The sequence below is a fragment of the Melospiza melodia genome, chromosome 6, assembly GCF_035770615.1.
Source record: "Melospiza melodia melodia isolate bMelMel2 chromosome 6, bMelMel2.pri, whole genome shotgun sequence".
Lineage (NCBI taxonomy): Eukaryota > Metazoa > Chordata > Aves > Passeriformes > Passerellidae > Melospiza > Melospiza melodia.
This window is the reverse complement of record NC_086199.1, coordinates 70,429,290-70,451,124: the sequence shown is the minus strand read 5'-3', so window position 1 is coordinate 70,451,124 and position 21,835 is coordinate 70,429,290. Positions and strand designations below refer to the sequence as shown.

The window sequence follows — 21,835 nt, the reverse complement described above, 5'->3', positions numbered from 1 at the left end:
AGAGTCCCTCAGAGCTGAGTTGCAGAGCTGCTTGCCTGGGCTGGCACACTGGCATCTGCCTGTTGCTGTGCCTGCTCTGTATGCATGTCCCCTGCCCACTTTGTGCCCAGGCACTGGTGGGCACAGACAGGCAGGCACATGGCTAGCAGCTCCTGGGTTCACAGAGTAATACTCTCCTGCCGTGTCAGTGTGATAGACAGATGCCCCTGCAATCTCCCACACCTTTAAAACTGTGCAGTGTGGCCGGTGTTCCTTGGTCACCTCATGGTTTACCTCTTGTCACTCCTTGGGTAAGCTCTGTGCTCTGATCTTAAAGCCAGGCAAGGACCAGGTACCTTGGCCAGACAGTCTGTAAAGCCAAACATGGCAGCACATCAAGCAACTCCAGTGGGATGAGAGAGGGACTGGGGGGCTGCCCAGATGCAGGCTATAACAGGACACCTTGCTTTTCTGCAGGATTTCCCTGCACAGCCCTCTGCTTTAGAGCGCCTGCTCTTCCAGGTGTGTATGGCCTCTCTCTGTCCTCTGGGCCCATCTGCCATGTCCACTGTGCCAGTCTCAGGGGCTCATCTTGTGACACTGCTCTACAGTCAGCTCCAGTCTGTCCCATGGTGCTCCCTGTTGCAGTGTGCTGTGCCTGTGTTCAATTTCATCCAAGTGCCTGTGGTCCTCTGTGTCTGCAGGGACCTCCCAAAGCAGGAGAAATGCTCTGAAGAGAGATGCAGGGGCCATAAGCTATGTCTTTATCTTCTCTTTTATTATGCAGGAGGGAGATGGAGCCAAGCCGAAGACAGTGTCATTCCAGAGGCTGTCACCCAAGTGGTGCTTCCTGGACTGTGAGTATCCCCCTCCACTCGGAGCTGGGTCTGATGATGTGCTGGCAAGGTCCTTTGGTCTGCCAGCTCAATGGAGGTAGGGGATGGAGATCCACATGGCTGCAAAGATCCAAGGGTTATTGATGCCTTAGAAACCACAGAAGCACCTGAGAATTAGGGCATAGGAATTACATCTCCTATGCCCAGAAAAGTGGAGGAATCAGTAGCTCAACTGAAGTGTGTCAACACCAATGTGTGCAACATGGGCTACAAACCAGAGGAGCGAAAAGATATGGCAGAGCAAGAAAACTATGACATAGTTGCCATCACAGAAACATGGCAGGACAAGTCACACAGCTGGGGTGTTACAATGGATGGCTATAAACTCTTCAGAGGGGACAGGCAAGGAAGGAGACCAAGCTGATCTCTTCCTATGTTGAGATGACTTGCTCAGTAAAAACTGTGGATGTTGTCCACCTGAACTTCAGTAAAACATTTGACACTGTTTCCCACAGCATTCTCCCAGGGAAACTGGCTGCTCGTGGCTCACATGAGTTCACTGTTCACTGGTTAGAAAACCAGCTGGATGGCCGGGCCCAGAGAGTGGTGGTGCCTGGAGTTACACCCAGCTGGCAGCCGGTCACCGGTGGTGATCCCCAGGGCTCAGTATCGGCCTGGTCCCATTTATTGTCTTTACCAGTCTGGATGGGGAGATCAGGCACAGCTCAGGCACTTGCAGATAAGTTGGGTGGGAGTGTTGATCTGTGGGAGGGCAGGAAGGCACTGCAGAGGGATCTGGGCAGGCTGGATCATGGGCCAAGGCTGATTGCATGAGGTTCAAAAAAGTAAATGTCCTGACCTTGGGTCACAACTACCCCGTGCAGTGCTGCAGGCTGGAGGAATGGGAGCTGGAAAGCTGCTCAGCAGAAAAACACCTGGAGGTGCTTGTCAATGGCAGCTGAACATGATTCAGTGTGTGTGTCTGTCAGGATCTGATTACTAAGGTTCTCAGGAATGCCCCTGCCCAAATTAAGGTGAAAATGAGACCATATGTCAGTGACAATAGTATGGGTTTTTGACTGTAAATGTGAGAGAGAGAGAAATAGAAAATAGGTGTGGGGACAGAAAGAGAGTAACAGGGACAGAATAAAGAAAGTATCACCACTCCATGGATCCCAGTGATGTTCTATTGATCCTCTCCAGCTGGTCTTTTTGGTGGTGAAGGTCCCCTCAAAAAGAATAGAATCTGATGGGTTAATACACACTCAGGCCATGTATAAAAATCCCTACCTCCCTGGAGTAGGGGGACAGTTTGCCACTGTCTCTTCCACATTTGTTGCATTACGTGCAGTCCTGTGGTTCAAAGCCTCAGGAATTACTGTGGAGGCACTTTGGGGGGACTTTGATGGATTAGTGCACCCTCTCAGCTGCCCCTGACGTGAATGTCCCGTGGATGTCGCCTTCCCAGGGCTGGGGGTTCCACAGCCAGTTTGTACAAGGGAGGATGGGTTCACAGCCCCTGAGCAGAGGTTACAATGCACCAAAACTTCCTCCCCCCTCTCAGATGGGGGGTGAAATCTGTGCAAACCTGCTCCAAGCAAATGAGTCTGTGGGCTACAGCCTCCCCCACCCCAAAGCAAGCCAGAGATGATTCTTAGCGTGACTGCTGGGTTGGGCTCACATTCTTGCCCTTGTTTACTTGTTTGTTTCAGGTGATTGAAGAATTCCCTTTACTTAATCTTAGCAGTTTAACTTTCAGTCTAAAGTCCCAGTCAGGTATCTTCATGGAAGTTTCTTTGGTTGTAGCTTCTTTATACAGTTTTTATACAGTTATAATGAGTAAAACTTTATAGCAGTGTTTGAGGCATGAATTATTTCAGTCTCTGACAGTGTCCAGGTGGCCTAGAAGGCCAATGGCCTTCTGGCCTGGATCAAGAAAATTGTAGCCAGCAGGACCAGGGTAGTGATTGTTTCCCTGTTCTCAGCCCTGGTGAGGCCACACCAGGAATCCTGCATCCAGCTTTGGGCCTCTCACTGCAAGAAGTACACTGAGGTGGTGGAGCATGTGCAGAGAAGGACAATGGAGCTGGTGAAGGCTCTGGAGCACAAATTTTAGGAGGTGTAGCTGAAAAAGCTGGGGTTGGTTACCCTAGAGAAAAGGAGGCTAAGGGGAGACCTTGCCACTCTCTACAACTACTTGGAAAGAGATTGTGTGAAATTGTGTTGGTCTCTTCTCCCACGTAACAAGCAAGAGGATAAAGGGAAATTAATGACCTCAAGTTGCATCAGGGAGGCTTTTTTCCCCACTGAAAGGGGGATCAAGCATTGGAACAGGCTGCCCAGGGAAGTGGATGAGTCCCTATCCCTAAAGATACTTAAAAGATCTGTAGATGTGGCACTTAGGGATGTGGCTTAGTGGTGGACTTGGCAGTGTTGGTTTAACGGTTGGACTCGATTTTAAGGGTCTTTTCCAACCTAAGCAATTTTTGTGATCATTCCGTGGTTCTATGAATTTGGGGGGTGAGAGAACAGGCGTTCAGTGACAAGCGACAGGGAACCATTGAGGCTTGGGACTCATGGATGTTGGGGTCTTTGGGGCTGAGCACAGCAGTGCTTTCCCCCAGGCTGCATGTCTGGCTGCTGACGCGGAGCGGAGCATGGGGAGTCTGTGGTTCTCTTGCCGCTGGAGCTGAAGGCAGCTTGGTGGCATGTGTTTGTCACTGCGGGACCGCTGGGGATGCTCTCCTGAGTTGTGCAGGCAGGGGGCCCCCCTGCTCCGGCGTGCCCGGAGCCGGGCTCACCATGAGCGTAGCAGTGTTACTGGAGAACAGCCTCCCTGTTGGGCTGCAGCTGCTGCTTCTCTCCTGCCTGAAAGTGCCTTTCTCTTCTCCCTTTGCCTTCTCCGACCAAGAACCTCCCTCTGTACCTGGAAGCTGGCTGAGTGAAATGCCGATTTGTAGCATTTAATCTCTCTGATACCCCAGCAAGCAGCATGTAGACCACAGCAGAGCACAGCCATGGGTTGCAAAGTGGGCCTGGGAAGGCTCGTGCTAGGCAGAGAGGGTGCAACTTCTCCCTTCAAGGTTCTAGCCCTGTGTATGGTGTCACTACTAGAACTGCTGTACCAGGGCCACTTTCCCTTCCACCAGTCTCCCAGCAGCAGGTTCTGGGCTCAGGAAATGTGTCAGGAAAGAGACTAGAGTCTCCTTCAACTCAGCACAGGTTTGTTCAAGTAGCTGAATTATAGGCCTTGACCAGTAGCTCCCTGGATGCAAATATCCAGGATAAACATGGCTCTTTCACTCCTCTCACCTGCTCTAGTATATCCCCACTCTGTTTGCAGAGACACTTCCTTGGATCTGCAAGAATCCCACTGCAGCAACCTCTCCTGGACTGGCACCAGCAGCCTGTCAGGATATTGGGGAAATGTTGCTCTGCATAGGAATCCAGCTGTCCTGGCGCTGTGCTTTTACTTTTCCTGGTCTCCCTTGGTGATGCCCTTAATCCATAACCTCTCCCTGCTCCCCTAGGGGTGGTGGCCATGTGTGTCTGGCTCCAGCATAACCACTTGCTCCGTTGGAGCTTCTCTCTCTCTCTGTGGTGATCTCTTCTCTAAGGAAGAGGGATGCACTCAGACAGGTTGGAGGCTGATTTGGAGCTCTCCTGCCATCCTAGGAGACAGGGACTTGGATCTACAGCTGGTGGTGGCATGCTCTGTTGTGCCACACATGCTCTGAGTGGCCTCATGAAGGTCCTTAGTCAAGTCAGCAGGAGGCTGAGCCCTCTCTTTTCCCAGCCTCCTGTAGTGCCCCCATTTCTGAGCACTGTTCAACAAGGTGCACCATGTTAATCACAGCAGTTCCTCACCTGGTATAAGAGAGTGCTGAGATGTGCGCTGCATAGCCCTGAGCTTCATCTGCTCGGAATAATGCTGGAGCGCCTGAAAGCCCCCAGAAAGGCCATGGCATCAGCTAGTTGTGTTCCTGCCTTACCTGTGGCTCCCTGCCAGGAGTCATTGAGGAGAAGGTAGCAAGCAAAGGCGTGTTTCACGGGGACATGGTGGTCTCTTGGCCTAAGGGGCTGCCTCTAGGGTGAAGACACCAGCAGATTCATGAAGGAAAGTGGTTTGCTCCTGGTCAGGGGCTGCTGTTTGCTCTGCTGTACCCTCTGTGCAAGGCATGAAGTGGCTGGATAGCTCACTGTCACTGGTGATGGGAAGAGGCTCTGTCTCACACCGAGGATCAGCCTGTCTCATTCTGTTCCTGTCTTACAGCAACCACGGCCGATCGCTTCTACAGGATAGACCGCGCACAGGTGAGTGCAGCCTCCCCCTGCACCATCATCCCCTGGGAAGGTGCTTGCATGTCCCACCTGCACACAGGCCAACAGGCAGGCTTAGCCTTAGGGCCACACAGGTCTCACACCACTGACCTGGCCTTTGGCATCCCCCAAAGGGATGGCATGATGAGCCTGGCCCAGGACCAGGCTCAGCACCTCCAGGTCTCTAGAGAAAAGGGAAGACGCCTGGGTGGTAGCACAGAACCTTGGGTTAAAAGCTGCCTGCAGGGCCCTCCAGTGCAGCAGGTAAGGAATAGCAAACATAGCAAGACTGGCCAGGGGACCTGCCAGCTGGGATCGTCTTCACCAGTATTAGATACTTTCCCTAATGATCTGGGGAGGGGGGTGTGAGATAAGGTTTACGAGGTCGCTAAGGCGGCAGGAGACAGGAAGCCTGAAAAGAACAAGGAGATGCAAAGGCTCCTGGGCACAAGACTGTTCAAGCCACCATTGCTGTGCAAATAGGTGGGCCACAAACTCACCCAATGGGATATGAGGGGATGTAGTTTTACAGAAGTAGGTCTTGCTTCTGAGGAAGCACGTCCTGACTTGTGTCTTTCAGGAACACCTAAACTATGTGACAGAGATCTCTCAGGATGAGCTCTATGTCTTGGACCCAGAGCTAGTGGTCACTCAGACTGTGAGCACTTCTCCTGCCATGCCTGACCTCGTGGACTCATCTGCCACACCCCCTGGGCACCATTTTGCATTTCCTTCCTGTTCCTCCTCTCCATCCTCCTCTCCTGCCCCCAGGTGAGTCTGAAATGGGGGTGCTGGGTCTCAGGAAGAATGGGCAGTAATGGGAGAGCTAGGGTTGGCTTCACAGCATTGATCCTTGGGCCAGATTACAGGGGAGCTCCCTGGAAGTAAGCAGGAATTCACTGTTGAGTAAGGCCAAGGGATGAGATGCAGTCCTGTTTTCCTTGTTCCTCTGCCAGTGCTGCCCTAAGTAGCCACCATCACCAGGTGGCTCAGCCATGGGGTCAAGCTCCAGCACCTGGGCCATGGGGCAGAGGACAAGGGTGTCTCTCAGCCAAACCAAGGCCAGTGATGAGTATGGAGGAGCAATGGCATCAAGAGCAGGAGTGGGAATGGGAATGGGGAAGAACCCAGATCAGGGAAGGAGTGCTACAGGCAGGTTTCTCCATCCCTCTAATGGTGGCATGTCCGTTAGGGCCATCTGCTGCCAGGACTGGCAGGGTTAGTTACACTTTCTCTTCTTCCCTTCCAGCGCTGAGCCTGAGCACTGCCTTCCACATAAAGGTGAGTGGAGTCCTACCCCTGGTCATACCCCCTCTTGTGTTGCACTTTTGTTTTCCTGCCATGGGTTTTTTTGGCCTATCCTTTCCCTGGTGAGCAGGGAGGAGCCCTGTTGTTCCATGTGTTCTGAAACATGGAGCCCTGCAGGCAGGTGACCCAGAGGTGAGCACAAGAGACTTGACAGTGATTTGTGGAGTGGCCCAGCCAGGGGCCTTTCCACCTCCAACTTGCGGGAAATTATGTGGCACGGGGTTAATCCCCCACCTGCAGGGCTGAGCGTTGTGGACTGGGTTGGAAGGCTGTCTCTGCCTCTCCCTGGGGAGGTGGGAGCACTAGATCAGGGGCCTCACCAAGCTGAACAAATGGAAAGAGTTTCCTGAAACTTGATTGGAGCCTGGAGGTGTGAGTGAGTCATTGGTGAGAAGCATCTTGGCTGCTGGCTGATGCCCAGGAGACCTGCTCCCGGTTTTCATCACAAGTTATCCTGCCCAAGGGCAGAGACTGCATCTCCCTGGGGTTGAGATGTGGCTGCACCCCTAGCTACGTGGTGTCTCTTTCCTTTCCCTGGCTTGTTCCTTACATTCCTGAAGGTGGAGAAGCCATGTAAATGCAGTCTGACCAAAGGGTTAATCCCTGGAGGAGCTTGTGCTCCTGCTCCACGCCTCTGGTGCCCAGCTCTTGTCTCCAAGATTAGATAAGGAGTGTTCCAGATTAACTTTTCTGACCCTGACACATCTCTCTTTGCAGATGACCTTCTGATAGAAGCTGCCAAGAGTGGCAACTTCAGCAAGGTAGGTCCTCCAGCAGCATGGTGCAACGAGCAGCCAAGGCTGGCTCCTGGGCTGGTGTGCCCCTTGAGCTAAGAGAGGCCCTGCCAGCTGTGCTCCCCAGTTGCCCTGGAGCAGTGTCTGTCAAAGGCCTTCCTTCAGGAGTGGTAGCTAGGAACCAGGCAGGCTTCTGGCAAGGAGCTCTGGTTCATCTCCTGGGAGACACAAAGGGAAGGGAGGAGAAGGGAAGGGACTTGGTAATATGGCTGAGCTGGCCAAAGCTTCCCACCAGCAGCAAGTATCCACACAACCTGTCAGACACTCCAGGCACATAATGCTGGGGCTTGGAGCTGGGAAATGCAACTCATCCTGAGCAATCTGACAATCCTGTAGTTCCAAGAGCTGCACCAAGCTGGAAGAGACCTGATGGTGCGAGATTCCTCGGGCCAGACTGTCCTCCACCATGCTGTCAAATCAGGAAGCAAGGACATCGTCAAATACATCATCGAGAATGGTGAGCTGGAGTCAGAGTGCCACTCTTAGCAAAGGTGCCTGGCAGCAAAAAAAAAATCAACCCTCTGCTCAGAGGGAGTGCTCCTGGGCTTAGATCCCTTCCCTCTGGGTTTGCTACGTCATCCTTCTGGTGTATGGGCTTTTCCTGGCTTCTGTCTGCCAGTACTGGGGTGTCCTTATGGCTGTTGCTGCATCCTGGCAGGGATCAGCATGTCTCTGGGAAACATTTCTCAGTGTCTTGCTTCTGCCTTCAGGGCAGCTGACCAGTTGTTTTTGGCAGTTCCCACTGAAATACAGGCAGCTTTACTTTTATTTAGATATTTCTCTGTAGTGAGTCCACAACCACTTCTTCTTTCCTGGGATCAGCTGGGCTCAGATGCCATTGCTGACCTGAGTTTTTTGAAGCTAGGACTTTTGCAGGCAGCATGAAAATAGCAGCCCCTATGGAATGATGCAGACTGTGACCAGGGAGTAGGCAGGTCTGTCTCTGCCCCAGAGCCAGGTCTCACTCACCTGCACTCTTTCTTTCCACAGCTCCTTCAGAGATCCTTGATGCCACAGAGGAGGAGAAGTAAGTCGCTGCCTGACTTGCATTACTTGTTGGCCAGACCCTCTGTGAAGTGACTGGTTATAGGGGCGCTTCAGCTGCCCTTGTTCTAATTGCCAGCCATGATTCCCAGTCCATTTTGGACAGACTGCCCCTGAGTAGCACCCCCTCCTCTGCCTGGACAGACACACAACTTACCATCAGCTGCTGCTGCCACTGAATTGCTCTGTCCCTTGCTGCCACCTGCATGTGCTGATTGTCCCTGTTCAGGGGGACATCTCACATCTCCTGCTTTCTCCTCCTCAGTGGTGAAACCAGCTTGCACCAGGCTGCAGCCTTACGCCAGCGCACTATCTGCCACTACATCGTGGAGGCTGGGGCCTCGCTCATGAAGACAGACCTGCAGGTGACAGTGGGAACGGTGGCAGTGGGGCTTTCTAGGGTGACCAGAGGGCTGGCAAGGAGCAGAACCAGCAGGGGAACAGAGCAGGGGTGATTTGGGTGAGGTGTTTGCCAATCAGAGAGGAGCTCACATGGAGTACCTATGCTTGTCCAGTGGAGCCCAGCTACAGAGGGGTTAAATTCCTCTTCTCCTAGTGCTTCTCTCCCTGTTGTTTTATTAAATTAGCAGCAAGGGGCTGGAATGTCTCATCCCCGTCTCCCCCTTCCCACCCTCAGGGGTTAGAGCAAGGACATTCTCCCTCCCAGCTGCAGGACTCCAGTGCTCTCCCCCACCGGCAGTCATAATGGGGGATCTGGGAGCTCCTCTTGGTGGATGAAGCCAGCCTGTGGGGAGCAGAAGCAAGCAGTTGCAGCACTTTCCCTCACATGCTGAGTTAATTGAGCTGTGCCTTAGTGTCAGGGAATTGTGCCAGCCCTGGCAGAAAAGATGCAAAAGGGGAGGGCTTGGGGCCATATTTTGGTACAGGAGGTTCCCAGGGCTGGCATATGGCAGAGAGGATGTGGTCAGATCTCTCTGGTGGAGGCTTGTAGTGATGGGCTGTAGCAGAGGTAATGTAGAACAAGCCAAGAAGGTACAATCTGTGGGTCTGGGACACCCATTAGGAGCCCAGTTGAGGGGTGCTGGTGGTGGTGAAGCTTGGTGTTTGATTTAGACAATGCACGTTCCTGTTTGCCAGCTGCCAGGAGAATGCAGTACAGATAATCTCTGGCTCCCCATCTCTCTTCCTTGGTCCTGTCTAAGGCTTAGGCCTTGCACAGTGCCCAGAGTGGGACTGGCCTAAATGGAGACTCAGCTGGCAGAGACAAGAGGAGAGGGCAGTTTGGGGTGCTTGGCCCCTCTCTGTTCCCAGCCCCATCATTTTCCTGAAGGAGAGGAACAGCCCTCAGCCTGCCAGCTCAAAAGGGAGCCTTGCTCAGGCATGCGGCTGCCCCAGGGAATGGGTTTGCACGTGCCTGTGCAAAAGCATGTCGCATGTTGGGTTTGTGGCTGCCTGGGGACCCCGCTGTGCTGCTGCACTGACCTCTCAGGGGCTCAGGGTCACAGCCTGCCTGCACAGGCAGGATCCACCTCATTAGAAACCCTAGCAGCAGACCTGTAGCAGGGCTTTGGAGCAGACTGATCCCGCTCTGCAGTGGTGAGGGAGGCTGAGCCTTATCAGTTGGAGTGCCTCAGCCCAGCCGGGCAGGGAGGCCCTGGCAGCTCCGGTTTCAGGCTGCAGGCAGGCAGTGATGCAGAGAGGCTTCTGCAGGGGAACAGGAAAGAAGCTTAATTCCTCCTCTTTTAAATGAGTGATTGCATTCAGGGGATGTGGGGAGGGGGCCATCAAGGAGAGCCAGCACCAAAGCACAGAGTGATCTCCATCCCCTGATGGTGTGGCTGCTGGAGGTTGTGTGCAGGACCATGGGGTGTGCCCAGTCTTGGGGTGCATATCCCAAGAATATTTCTTGCTGCATGATACTTTTCTGCAGCCACACATGGATGGGCTTTTGTGCACAGCCACATCCAGGCCCAGTGGAGGACTCTGCATGTCTGACCATTGTTCCTGATGGAGAAATATAGCTGGGGGCTGCTCAGAGGCCCCGGCACACTGCTGCAGCTGCTTGTGCCCTGCTGTGCACCAGGGGATGAGCTGGGCAGGATGGGTATCCCTTCCAGGGCTGGTTTTCAATGGCAGCGGCAGAGCGCCAGGTTTCTGTGGCCTTTCTCAGTGGCACATCAGAGCCTGGGCACTGGGAGAGGTGGAGCAAGGAGCAGGGGGAGGGAAGGGGGAGAGAAGACAGAGCTGGGAGTTGTTAACAGATTTGCTTTTTATGGAGTGCGGGAGTTCATTAGTGGACACAATCCAGATGGCTGCAATAAGCGGGTGAAATGTGATCCTCCTTCGGGAGCTGGAGCACGCTAGCCAGGCTGTGAGAGGGAAGGGGGGTTGGTATGCTTGGGCATTCCCCAGACATACCCCTCATTCCTCACCCTTTCCCGCCTGCCTCCCCAGCACAGGGGAAGAGCCGGTCAGGGGGACTAGCCTTTATCTCTTCTTGGGTGACTTGTGTTGCCCGGGGTCAGTCATGTCCTAGCCCAGGCCTGGAGCTGATGGCCCTTCAGGGCACAGCTCCCAGGCCTGCAGTAGTCATGCTCCTCAGGAGCACACTTTGATCCCATGGTGAGCACATGGACATTTGGCTGCCACCTGACTTGGGGTTTGGCTGCAGGCTCTGCTGGACCCAGCCCCACGGGGGAATGGGGACGCCCTTGGGTGCCACAGCAGCCTTTAGGCAGCGTTCGGCGCTCTTGACTTGTCGCCTCCCCTGCGCAGGGAGACACCCCGAAGCACCGTGCTGAGAAGGCCAATGACCCCGACTTAGCTGCCTACCTCGAGAACCGACAGCACTACCAGATGATCCAGCGGGAGGACCAGGAGACAGCTGTGTAGTGCTTGGCGTGCCTTAGCCCGAGCCAGCTCTTTCAGGATGAGAAGAGTACAATGCCAACTGCAGAGCTGTATCTGGCCCGACCCTCCCCAGATGCCAGCCTGCTCCCTGGAGATGGACACAGAAGAGCTCTGCCCCAGGCGGGCTGGAACTCTGTTTATGAGGACAATGGATATTTCAGACTTGAAGCCTGATTCTTTGTGTGTGCCCTTCACCTCTCATTCACCACATTCCCTGCCCTAGGTGGGCTCTATCCTCCAGCCGTGTTGGAGCAGGCCAGGCTGAAGCCTCCAGTCACCCTTGTTCATGGGAGTAATTCCAGTGCCCCCTCCACAGGCTCCTACCTATAATCCTTATGGGATATCATTGCTCAGTCCTTCTCTCTGTTGGCAGTGCCCCTCTTTTAGGTGCTTGGCTAGGTTTGTGTCCTGTTCCTCCTCTCCTGTCTGGCACAGCTGTGGGAGGCACAGGCTGCATGGACAGACTGCAGAGGCTGTGAGCCACAGACTGCCTCAAAGGAAGCACCACAGCTTACTGGCCCTGCTTTCTTCTCCCTCCTGGGGCTGCACCAGGTCTCTGTGTTGCCCTACCCAGAGCCTTCTGCAGCAGGAGGGAAGTCACTTGTGCATCCAGACTTTCCTCAGAGCATCTGGGTCTGGTGCAGCTGGAAGTAGAGCAGCAGGTGCTCTCCTGATGGGCCTTTAGTGCTCAGTCAGCAGTCTGACTCAGGGCTGGGATGGCATGGAGGAGGCTACCAAACCCTCCCACCACCCTTCTCTCCATGGGGCTGGGTGGAACAGTTTGCACACCCTCTCTGCTGAGCATCTCTTCGTGAGCCAGCTGCAGGATGGTGGAGAGCTGCACTCAGCTGGTGCAGTGGCAGCAGTGATTTCTGTTGTATTTCCCAAGTGCTGAGTTAGATTCAGCTGCCCTCCTTGCTTCAGTTTCCCCCTCAATGCTAGACTTTGCACGAGGCTGGATGGGCAGTGCTGGGGTCAGTGCTGCTCTCAGGGATCCCCTCCTGCCCCCCAACCTGGCAACATGCATCCTCTTAGGCTGACTCCTGCTATTCCCCAGACTGGGCACAGGGCTTTGCAGGGAGCTGACCAACCCACCTGGGTAGACCATGAACTCGCCCTCTCCAGTTTTAGTAGAAAGAAGGATTTGGATTCCCAGGAACCATCAGGGCTCCTAGCCCTGAGTCATGCCTACAGTGGGATGAAGTTTCACAAATCACCTGCCATGGGGCATGAGGCACCACAATCCATCTCCCCTGTTGATTCTGTGAGCACTTGATGCCAAGACATCAAGCCAGGCCTTAAGCAAGGCTTTTGCAGAACTGAATCTCTGAGACCGGGAGGTGCCCACAGAGGAGGAAAGCTGATGGCTCTGAGCCTAGCAGACCTGCTTGGCACTTTTGGGTGGGCAGTGGTTTTGAAGGGGGTTGCTGTTCACATCTTTGCTCTAGGAGAGGATACTGCTGCTGCCGTGCGTGGTCTGTGCAGTCCCTCTGCACTGACATGCAGCTGTGCCCACTGGGTCATGCTGGGTGGCACTGTTTGAATCCCTCCTAGTACCAAGAAAAGGGTATGAGGACACTGTAGGGAACCAGAATACCCTTCAGACTTTTTGTCCAGGGGCAGGGTTTCCTTGAAGGATGGGGATGCTGTACTGGGGAGCAGAGGCACAGGGCAGTGCAGGGTGCCCAGGGGCCAGTGTCAGTATTGGCAAATAATAATGATAGCGTGCTAATGCATTGACAGCTGGGACACTCCAGAAGTGCCTGGAGTTCTCAGCAGCGCTGCTGGCAGGCCACTAATAGACAAGGCACTGTCACTTCTCAGAGGTCCACACCACAGGATGCCCAACTTGGCCCAGAGGCATTTTAGCCTCAGCTTTTCCCTTTCTCCCTTATAGTTTTTTGTACAGGTAGTTGAGAGACACACTGTCCCCCTCCCTGCCTAGCCCCTCCATGCACCTGTGAGCTGAGTTGCTGTGCAATTCCAAGCCTGCTTATATTTTGGTGAAGAAGGAGGGGGTGTTGGTTTCCCTGCTCCCTGAGGGCAGGGGTTCTGTGCAATACCTGGGTCTGTGTTTCTTAGACACTGTTGTAGGATTGTATTTTTGTAATTATGTGAGGGTGCTGGCTCCAGCTGGCCCAGGGCCTGGCATGAGCCTGTATTCCCATTGCTTTTCAACTTTGACTGTTTGGATGTTGTTGTTTCTTGCCATTGTAATAAAGAGATTGATGTTTTAGTTCCTGTCTCCTTGCTGCATCTGCAAGATTGCAGCAGGCACTGCACAACGGATGCCCTGCATGGCACAAACAAGGTTGGATCCCGAGGCCTCTGCCCCTGTCCAAACTTGGGGATACTTTTGGGAGTTCCCTGCTGGCCCGTGTCCTTGTTCACTTCCTAGCCCAGCATCCTTCTGGGACTGTTGCTAGACACAGGCTCTTTGTCCTGAGGGACCTTCTCCTCCATTCTGCATCATACATCAACGCTCAGTATAATGTGGGAAAAGGAGAAAGTGCGCTGCCTTCCCAAGTGATCCAGAAGGCCTTGGAAGTGTGAGTCAGCAGCCTGCTATTGCTCCTTGGGGCAAAGGCAGCAGCCCCAGCAGCTGCCACAGCTGTCAGTGGATACTGCAGCACCATCCAGCCTCCAGTTTCAAAATGTTTGCTGGCCTTTTTTTGTGGTGAGCTGTCCCCAGCCACGCTGCTCTGCGGGAGATGAGCCTGCCGGGGGCTCTTCCTATTCATTTCCAGCTCCAGCAGAGAGTCTTGTGCTTCTGCCTCCAGTGCTGAGCAGTGAGAGCAGGGATTATCTCTGCCACTCTGGGGGAAGGACTGCTCTCTGGTTACAAAAGCAGAGGATTAGGGACACTTCTGCTTCCAGCCTCAGACTCATAAGGATGACTGTGGCCGACACACTTCTATCCTGTGGAGTTTCCTTTGAAAAAGGAGGTAATTGCAGTGGCTGATGGTGTGCTGGTGATGGAGCCAGTGGGTGATGAGGAGCTATACTCATACCTCAGACTTGTATTTCTCGGGGCAGTTTGGCAGCCTGCCTAGTGCTCCTGCCAGCCCCTCTCTGCCCAGAGAAGCAGCCGCCTTCCCTGCCTGCATTGTCCCTTCCACCCCCACTGTGCCTCTCTTTCATGGTCTTCAAACTTCAGCTCCTGCCCAGAGCTAATAGTGAGGATCGGTAGCAGGTGTAAGGCACACCAAATTGTCCTGGCTTCCCCAGGGACCAGGTGTACGTGCAACTGGGAGGAGTGGGCCCGCTCTGCTTCAGTGCCCAGACCCCAGCATGCTGGCAATTGGCCCACATCCCAGCAGGGAGGCTGTCAGTAACCATGGCGATTGGAGTCCTCCAGCCGCCCCAGTGTCAAATATACCGTGGGGAAGAAAAGCAGTCCTGCTATGTGATCACTCTGATGAGGAGTGTTGGAAGAGGGGCAGTGTACCTTCGGGGCAGAGTCCTGCCCTTCTCTCCAAAGGGTGTCAACATCTCCTCTTTCTCCTTTTCAGTCAGGCGCTGGGGCTTCAGAGGTCTGTTTGCCCTCCTGTGGGATGAAGCACACCTGGGGGTGTAGGCATGTGTGCAGGCTGGAGAAAGCAATGCAAGCCCAGCCCCAGCTAAGCAGAGCTGGGGTGACAGCAGTGGGCCCTGTTAATGATTACCTAGCATACACCTCAACAAGGAAAAGATCGTTCCTCTCCCATGCATGGCTGCATGCCTGCACTGACACTGCAGCAACATCCACTACCAGTTCCCGAAGGACCAGGCTTTGACCAGAGATGGAAAATGCAGAGCTGATATGCAATGAATTAGACTGTGACATTTTAAGAGCTCAAGTTAAAAAGCTCAAGTTAACCAATTGCAGGGAAATGCACCTGGGTTGGTCACACTCCCTCTTTTTTCCTCCTTTCCTCGGTCTCTTTTCTGCAGTCAAGGCCTTTTGCTGCTAATTTGAGCTTTGGAAGGAGTCCAAAGGGACCAAGAACAGCCACTGCTGAGTGATGTGCACCAATGCATCTCTGCTCTCTCACATAGCTAGCACTTGTCTCCTGGTCCCCTGGAACGAGTGAAAATCCACACAGGGCTTCACTGTACCTTATGCTGCTGTGCCCTGGGGACTCCAGCGAGATCTTCAGCTCCTGGCCAGAAACAACTGAAGAGAAGCAGCAGTGCTTGCACCACACCTAGTTCTTTAACATTTACATTTCTATAGGCCTTGCTTTGCTCATCAGAGTCTCCTGGTTCAGACGTGCAAACCTGATGTACACCTAGGTCCTTCTTTTGTTCTTTGAAGTTTGTCTCAGCAGCTTTCTTCAGATTGAGTTTAAAGGCCTAGCAATGGTGGGAGGTTACTGGCTTTGCTACCTGCCCAGCTATCAGGATCCATTTCTGCATCCTGGACTCAAATCTACAGCCTGGCATCTCCCCATCCCTCACTACACAGAGCAGTACCTGTTGCTGTGTGTGCAGCAGGAAGGGGAGATTACATGTTCCCACATTTACCAGCTCTCCTCAAAACCTCTGCAGATGTTTAGGAAACTGCTGGCAGTCTAGCAATTAAATGTGGCACTCTCTTGGAAAGTGATTCCTGGTTTCGAAGCAGCTCATAAAAAACAGCCCCGCCCTGCAACCCCACCTGTGGCAGCCCTGTTCTCAGCAGACTTCTTCCAGGATAAGAGGTGGAGAAATGACTCCATTCCCTACCAGAGCCCCATTTTTCTTGCATGACACTCTCCTTTCTGGCTGCTAACTCCAAGAAGGAATTGGCTTTGCTGCTGCCTTGCTCACCTCCCAAGAAAAGGTGGTGGATGGGGAAAGGAGCGGTCACATCTGCATGGTCCTTTTCATCCCCCACCAGCAGTCAGATACCACTGCTTGGTCCAAGGGCTGCAGCACGTCTGAGCTGGGGACAGGCAGGGGGGTCACAAGGGACGGAACTGGGGAGATGCTTGGGGCAGTATGTAAGTGATGTACCCTTTTTCTGGCAACTTCCCACGAGGGGCAGAGCAACCAGAGAAGGGTGAAAAGGGCAGAGATTACAAAAGGTCTGTCCATTGATGCCAGTGGCCTTGATGGAGGAGGCATCCACGGCGCTGGTAGAGACACAGGGTGGTTCCCTTTACTCCACCGAGGTGCGGGGATGTCCCCGGGGCCAGCTTCCATCGGAACTCAGAGGAGCAGCCCCCAGGGGAGACGCTCCTCGGCTGTTCAGCTGTGCACCCTTGGCCACTCGTTGATGTTGGGGTGCATGGTCACCTGAACCCGCACAGGTTCCCTGGTACCGCACCGCGGGTACGGATTGGAGAGCACAGCAGGAAGATGAGAGGGGACAAGGGACAGGAGCCGTGCCCCGCGGGACCTGATGGTGCCCGGGCCCAGCTCCCCCCCGCCCGAGGGGCCCCGGCTGCCCCCGCCCCAGCGGCCGAGGGGCCAGCCTACCCCCGGGCCGCCCCTCCGCCGCCTGCCTTTGTGCCTGCCGGGGGGCAGAGGAGGAGCTTGCAGAAGTTTTGGGCTAAAAACCCACCTTTTTGCTGCCAGCCGAGCCCGACGTCAGGGGCCGCTGTGCGCCGCGCGGGGCTCCGCACGCGGCCGCCACACAAAGGCAGCAGCTCCGCGCCCTCCGCTCCGCTCCGCAGGTGAGTGCGGCCCCGCACACGCACAGCTCTCGGGGTCGGGCCCCACCGAGATGGGCGCCCGGGGCGAGGCAGCGGCGACCGCCCGTCACCTCCCCAGGGAGGCGGCAGTCATCCAGGCTGAGGGCTCTCCGGAGCGAGAAGGGGCTTTGCCGGGGTGGGGGATAGGCTCCGGCTGGGGAGGACCTGCAGAAAAGGGCAATTGGGGCCGAAGGACGGGGGGCGGTGCCCCCCCGGTGCGGGATCGTCTGAGAGGAGCCACGGAAGAGCCTGGAGATGCAGAAGGAAGGAGTTCGGTAGGGAGTGAGGGCTCCCGGAGAGCAGACGGGTTGAGTCAGTGGCCCGGTATCCTACCCCCCCATTCCTCTGGGGAAGCACCCCACACTGGTTCGGGGAGAACTCAGCTGGTGGAGATCCTCCGATCGGAGCCCGGGGAGCCGCCCCGGAGCAGGGATCGACCACCGCCCGCCTCTCCGGAGGGCGAGGGAAAGGCTCTACGGGGCTCTCGGCACAGCATCTACCCTGAGGAGGGAGCAGAGGGCAGAGGTGCGGAAGGGCGCTGCCTGCTCCTCTCTCTGCCCTCAGCGCTGGGGCAGAACACTTTTCCCTTGGAGCACCTTCTCTTCACAGCGAGGGGAAGGTGAGGCCGCCTGCTGGAGAGCCCCACAGCCCCCGTGCTTCCCTCAGCGCCTCTAGGAAAGCCTCCCGGCCGTGCCAACGCCTTGGCTCACGGCCACACGCTCGGTGTCCCCTTTCCAGGCAGCAGGGAACTTCCTACTGTGGCGGTGCTTGTCGCTCCAGGCCACGGGCTTCCCGGGCGCTGGGCTGGCTCCTCGGGTGCCGGGCTGCCTGCCCGGAGGCTGGGAAGCAGCTCAGCCCGCAGAGGGAGGACCGCAGCCCTGCGCCCACCGCCGCCAGAGCCAGCTGCAATTTGAGCCCAGCCGAGAGGTCCCACTTCTGGACAAGGGCTGTGAGGGGGGGACAGCCCGGCCCCTCTCCGTTCCCGGGAGCGCATGGGGTCAGCATTGCGGGATCAGGAGCTGCGGAGGATGTGTGGGCCGCATTAGGAGAAGTCGATGGCACTACCTGCCCCGGAACGGTGTCCGGAGAGAGGTCGAAGCTTTCCCATTGAAATAGTGGGTATTTGAGCTCTGCTTCAGCTTCACCAGGTGATTTTTCTTTTTAGAGCTTCAGCTTCACCAGATAATTTCATTTTTCTTTTTAGAGCTAATCTAGATCATAAAAACCCTGAGCAGCTGGAGTAGGGGGAAGGGAGAAGAGAGGCTGATGTTATGTGAGAGCCAGCCAGCATCTGAGGAGGAGAGAAGCCAGGGCCCCGCAGGGACACAGGAGGAGTAGGGCTGTGCGAGCATGCCTGAAGGTGCTGTCAGCCCAGCCAGAAAAAATTCTTGTTTGCCTGGCTGTTTGGAAAACCAGTTGGAAAACTGCACTCCCTTTTCCTTATGAATGCTTTAGGACGACTGAAGGTCCCTGCATACCTTTGCACCTGGGGAAGCTGACATGCTGGGCTGAGCCTGGGAGCAAATTCAGGGGTGGCTGGGGCTGTAGCTGGTCACCTCCTCAGAGTGTATCCTTCTGGCATCCCTCCATTTATATGGGCAGGGCCCCACTGTGCCCGTGGCAAACAGAGGGAGTCCATGCCTGGAGGTGAGACAGGGATGAGCACAGCAGCTGTGGCTGTCTGCCCTGCAGAAGACCATGTCAGAAGGGCCTGAGCAAAATGTTGGTGGGAGGGATGGGAGGTAGGTGCAAGGAGCACAGGGAAATGCTCTGCAGCAAAGGATGGGAGAAGTTAACAGAACACGTGAAACCAGGGTGATGGTGTGAATAATGTGGATGTCAGAGGAGCTAGCCCCTAAGAGCCGCTGCAGAAAGTGGGACAGCCATGTGTGTAAGTCAGCTCAGCTCCAGCCTTGTCATCTGTAACCTGCCTATCTTGGCTGAGCCTTTGTCCCCTTTGAAGGCAGATGGGTGGGAGCAGAGCTGAGCTGTGCTGTGCTCGGCAGGATGGCTCCCAGCCGGGCTGGGTGAGGGGGAAGGCAGATCTCAGCCCCACGACTGTGCCCTCAGCCAGCCACTCTGTGTAATTCCCTGTGACAGTTCAATGCAGAGCAAAGCTGGTAGCTTGGAGGCGGATGCATGAAAGGTGAATGCACCGGACCCTGAGTAATGTGGGATGCTGCTCTCTCTGGCATGCTGCCCAGGGAGCCCAGGGGAGGGATCAAATGCTGACCCCAGGCTCTTCTCTTCCTTGATGTCCCCTGGGGCCTGTGGTTCATCCTGTCCTCTACAGCCCAGTTCTGCAAAGCCCATCACAGAGTCAGGGCAGGTGCCGTGTATTTTCTGGATGGCTGCTGCCACACAGATATGGGTGGCATCTTAGAAGGCTTTGAGGGAACAGGAATGGTGTCTCCAGATTTCAAATGCTGGCTCTGCATGCCTGCACTCCTGTTCCCACTGACAGCAGGATCTGGGAGCCCAGTGTGGGCAGCACCATCCCCCAGAGTCCTGTGGTGGCAGCCAGAGAGGAGCCATCACATGGTCCAAGGGCACCGGGGCAGGGGGACAGGGCTCGATCCCCAGAGCGGAACCCTTATGTGTGCGCCCTTGTCCCCAACCTGCTCCCAGGTGTGTGCACACCTGCTCACCCCCTGCATGCATGGGTGGCATGGGCAGCAGGCTCCATCCTTCCAATGAGCTCCCACATTGGTGGATGCTTCTTTTTGGTATAACTTTCAGACCTCTCATGAAAGCAGGTTTGTTTTCCTGGGCTTTTTTCCTTCTCCCTGGCATCCTCTGGAACTGGAGTAAGGTACTGTGGGAGCTGTGTTCCCTGGCCCCAAGGCTCTTTGATACGGGGCAGCAGCCTGCTGGGTCATGGATAGAGGATTCACACAGAAATATGAGGGTAAGGGCTGGCAACTGTATGTCCTTCCCCAGATGCTATGTGGGCTGTGGGGTTCCCATGGAGAGCATTTCGACCACATTCAGGGCATTGGGGTGGCTGCAGGGGTGGGAACAATCTCTCAGCCCTGCAGCTCCCTGGTGGGAGGCAGTTGTTGAGGTACACAATTAATCTTCTTGTTGCAATTAGTGAACATATTCTACTGGGTGGCACCAAGCAGGGCACAGGGGTGTACACATGCATGTAGGTGAGTGTGTGCTACTCCTGTCCTATACAGGTTGCCCACAGCCCACCATGCCCCTCCTCGACACCACATTGCACCCCAGCCCCCAACCCACCCAACTCTCTCCTTCCTCCACAGGCAGGATGCAGGTTCGGAGTCTCTTCCTCCTCCTGGTGCTGATCCTGGTGGCCGCCACCGCCGAGGCTGGCAAAAACAAGAAAGGTGAGGGGCAGCCCGGGGCAGGGGGGCAGTGGGGCAGAGTGGGGCACGCTCCCCTGTCCCTGCAGAGAGCACCCACTCCACTCCACTCCACTTTTCTGCACAGAAAAGACAAAGAAGGATGGCTCTAAGTGCGAGGACTGGCGCTGGGGACCCTGTGTTCCCAACAGTAAGGACTGTGGCCTGGGCTACCGCGAGGGAACTTGCAAAGGTGAGAGTAAGAAGCTCAAGTGCAAGATCCCCTGCAACTGGAAGAAGAAATTTGGAGGTGAGTACATGGAGGTGGGGACCACCCTGTGCTGGGTGACCAGGGCTAATGTCCCACCAGGTCCTGGCTAGTTCTGATGCCTCTCCCCTCTCATCCAGCTGACTGCAAGTACAAATTTGAGAGCTGGGGAGGCTGCAGTGCTCAGACTGGCCTGAAGACTCGCTCCGGAATCCTGAAGAAGGCCCTGTACAATGCCCAGTGTGAGGAGACTGTCTATGTGACCAAGCCCTGCTCCTCCAAGATCAAGTCAAAGTCCAAAGGTCAGTTCCCGCCACTCGTGTCCCCAGAAGGGTCCTGTGGCAACCCTGCCCAGGGGTTTTTCAGAGGTACCTTGGCCTATTGGGGTTGGCTTTGCTGGATGCTCTTTCCTTTGCACTGTGAAGTCCAGCTGCTGGCAGGGTGGGAGGTGCTACTAGGAAAAACCCTGGTTGCCCCACAAACCACTGCCATCTTTGGTGGGATGGGGATTCCCCGCTCTCCTCACTAGGACTGGTACAAAAGGTGGTTTGGCATGGCAGGAGGCTGCCTGCAGGGACGCAGCCACTGCGCAGTGCTCAGCCAGCCATGCTGGCTACATTTCTACCACAGCAGTGTCTGGGGGACTGTGAGCTGCCAGCACATGCACTAACTTTTGTCTCCTGTGCTTCTTGAATGCAGCAAAGAAGGGCAAGGGGAAGGACTAGAGCAGGAAACCAGCGTCCTCATCGGCCCCTCAACACGGTGCCTACAGGACTGGATGTCCAGCTGTAGCTGGCCCACACTACAGTCTTCCTCCTCCTCTCCTTACTCCTTCCCATGACCTCCTCTTTCACTGAGATGCCTTGTTTTAATCATTAGTGTTGTAGAGAGCAAACCCACCCACCCTGCAGGATAGGCTGCCTCCTTCCTTGCTGCCCCATGGGCACTACCTACGCATCCTACTCACCTCCTCTGGGCTGCTGTTGGGGTTCACTGGGATGTGCTCAGAGAGCTGGGATGGAACACACATTTTTCCACCCTCCAGCACAAATGAGTTGCCTTTAGCACATACTTTTGCAAGCCCAGGAGCCTCCTTGCTCCTCCACCAGGTACCAGTGCCAGAGGGAAGGGCTGGGCGTTGAATGCCCGAGTAACCCCATCACTGAAGCTTCTCACTCAAGGACTGCTCTCACCTCAGGGGGTTTATTTCAGCATCCTTTTGGCTGGGGCATGACTTACCCAGAGCAACTGAGGAAAACACAACCATCACCCTGAGAAGCAACTGTGTCTCCTCTCTTGTAACCATGTGTGTCCATGCTGGGGCTGCAGTCCCTCTGCCTTTGCCATGCCAACACCAGTGCTGGGTGGGAGCTCTCCTTTTGGAATTTTTCTTTTTCTTTTCCAATAAAAATCTTTTTTTTTTAAAAAGTATCAGAATTCCCCTGTTGTCCCC

General features: G+C 55.1%; 2 protein-coding genes across 5 annotated transcripts in view; both read left to right on the top strand.

Annotated features, from left to right (window-relative positions):
* Positions 1–13,388, top strand: part of DGKZ (diacylglycerol kinase zeta) — a 54,159-nt gene extending 40,771 nt beyond the window's left edge. For 3 of the 4 annotated variants that reach the window (XM_063158989.1, XM_063158990.1, XM_063158992.1), the window contains 10 exons: positions 457–501; positions 767–836; positions 5,089–5,129; positions 5,716–5,906; positions 6,385–6,416; positions 7,161–7,204; positions 7,574–7,694; positions 8,228–8,264; positions 8,547–8,646; positions 11,018–13,388. In XM_063158989.1, coding sequence (XP_063015059.1) covers positions 457–501; positions 767–836; positions 5,089–5,129; positions 5,716–5,906; positions 6,385–6,416; positions 7,161–7,204; positions 7,574–7,694; positions 8,228–8,264; positions 8,547–8,646; positions 11,018–11,134 — 798 coding nt within the window. In that variant the 3' untranslated portion in view covers positions 11,135–13,388. The remainder of the gene's footprint in view (positions 1–456; positions 502–766; positions 837–5,088; positions 5,130–5,715; positions 5,907–6,384; positions 6,417–7,160; positions 7,205–7,573; positions 7,695–8,227; positions 8,265–8,546; positions 8,647–11,017) is intronic. The other variant, XM_063158991.1, reaches the window with a different exon arrangement.
* A 3,322-nt stretch (positions 13,389–16,710) lies between these two features.
* MDK (midkine) lies at positions 16,711–21,802 on the top strand. Its single transcript, XM_063158988.1, has 5 exons — positions 16,711–16,791; positions 20,076–20,159; positions 20,263–20,424; positions 20,523–20,684; positions 21,082–21,802. The coding sequence occupies exons 2-5, from the start codon at positions 20,081–20,083 to the stop codon at positions 21,105–21,107; spliced, it is 429 nt and encodes a 142-aa protein (XP_063015058.1). The 5' UTR covers positions 16,711–16,791; positions 20,076–20,080; the 3' UTR covers positions 21,108–21,802.
* The last annotated feature ends 33 nt before the right edge of the window (positions 21,803–21,835 follow it).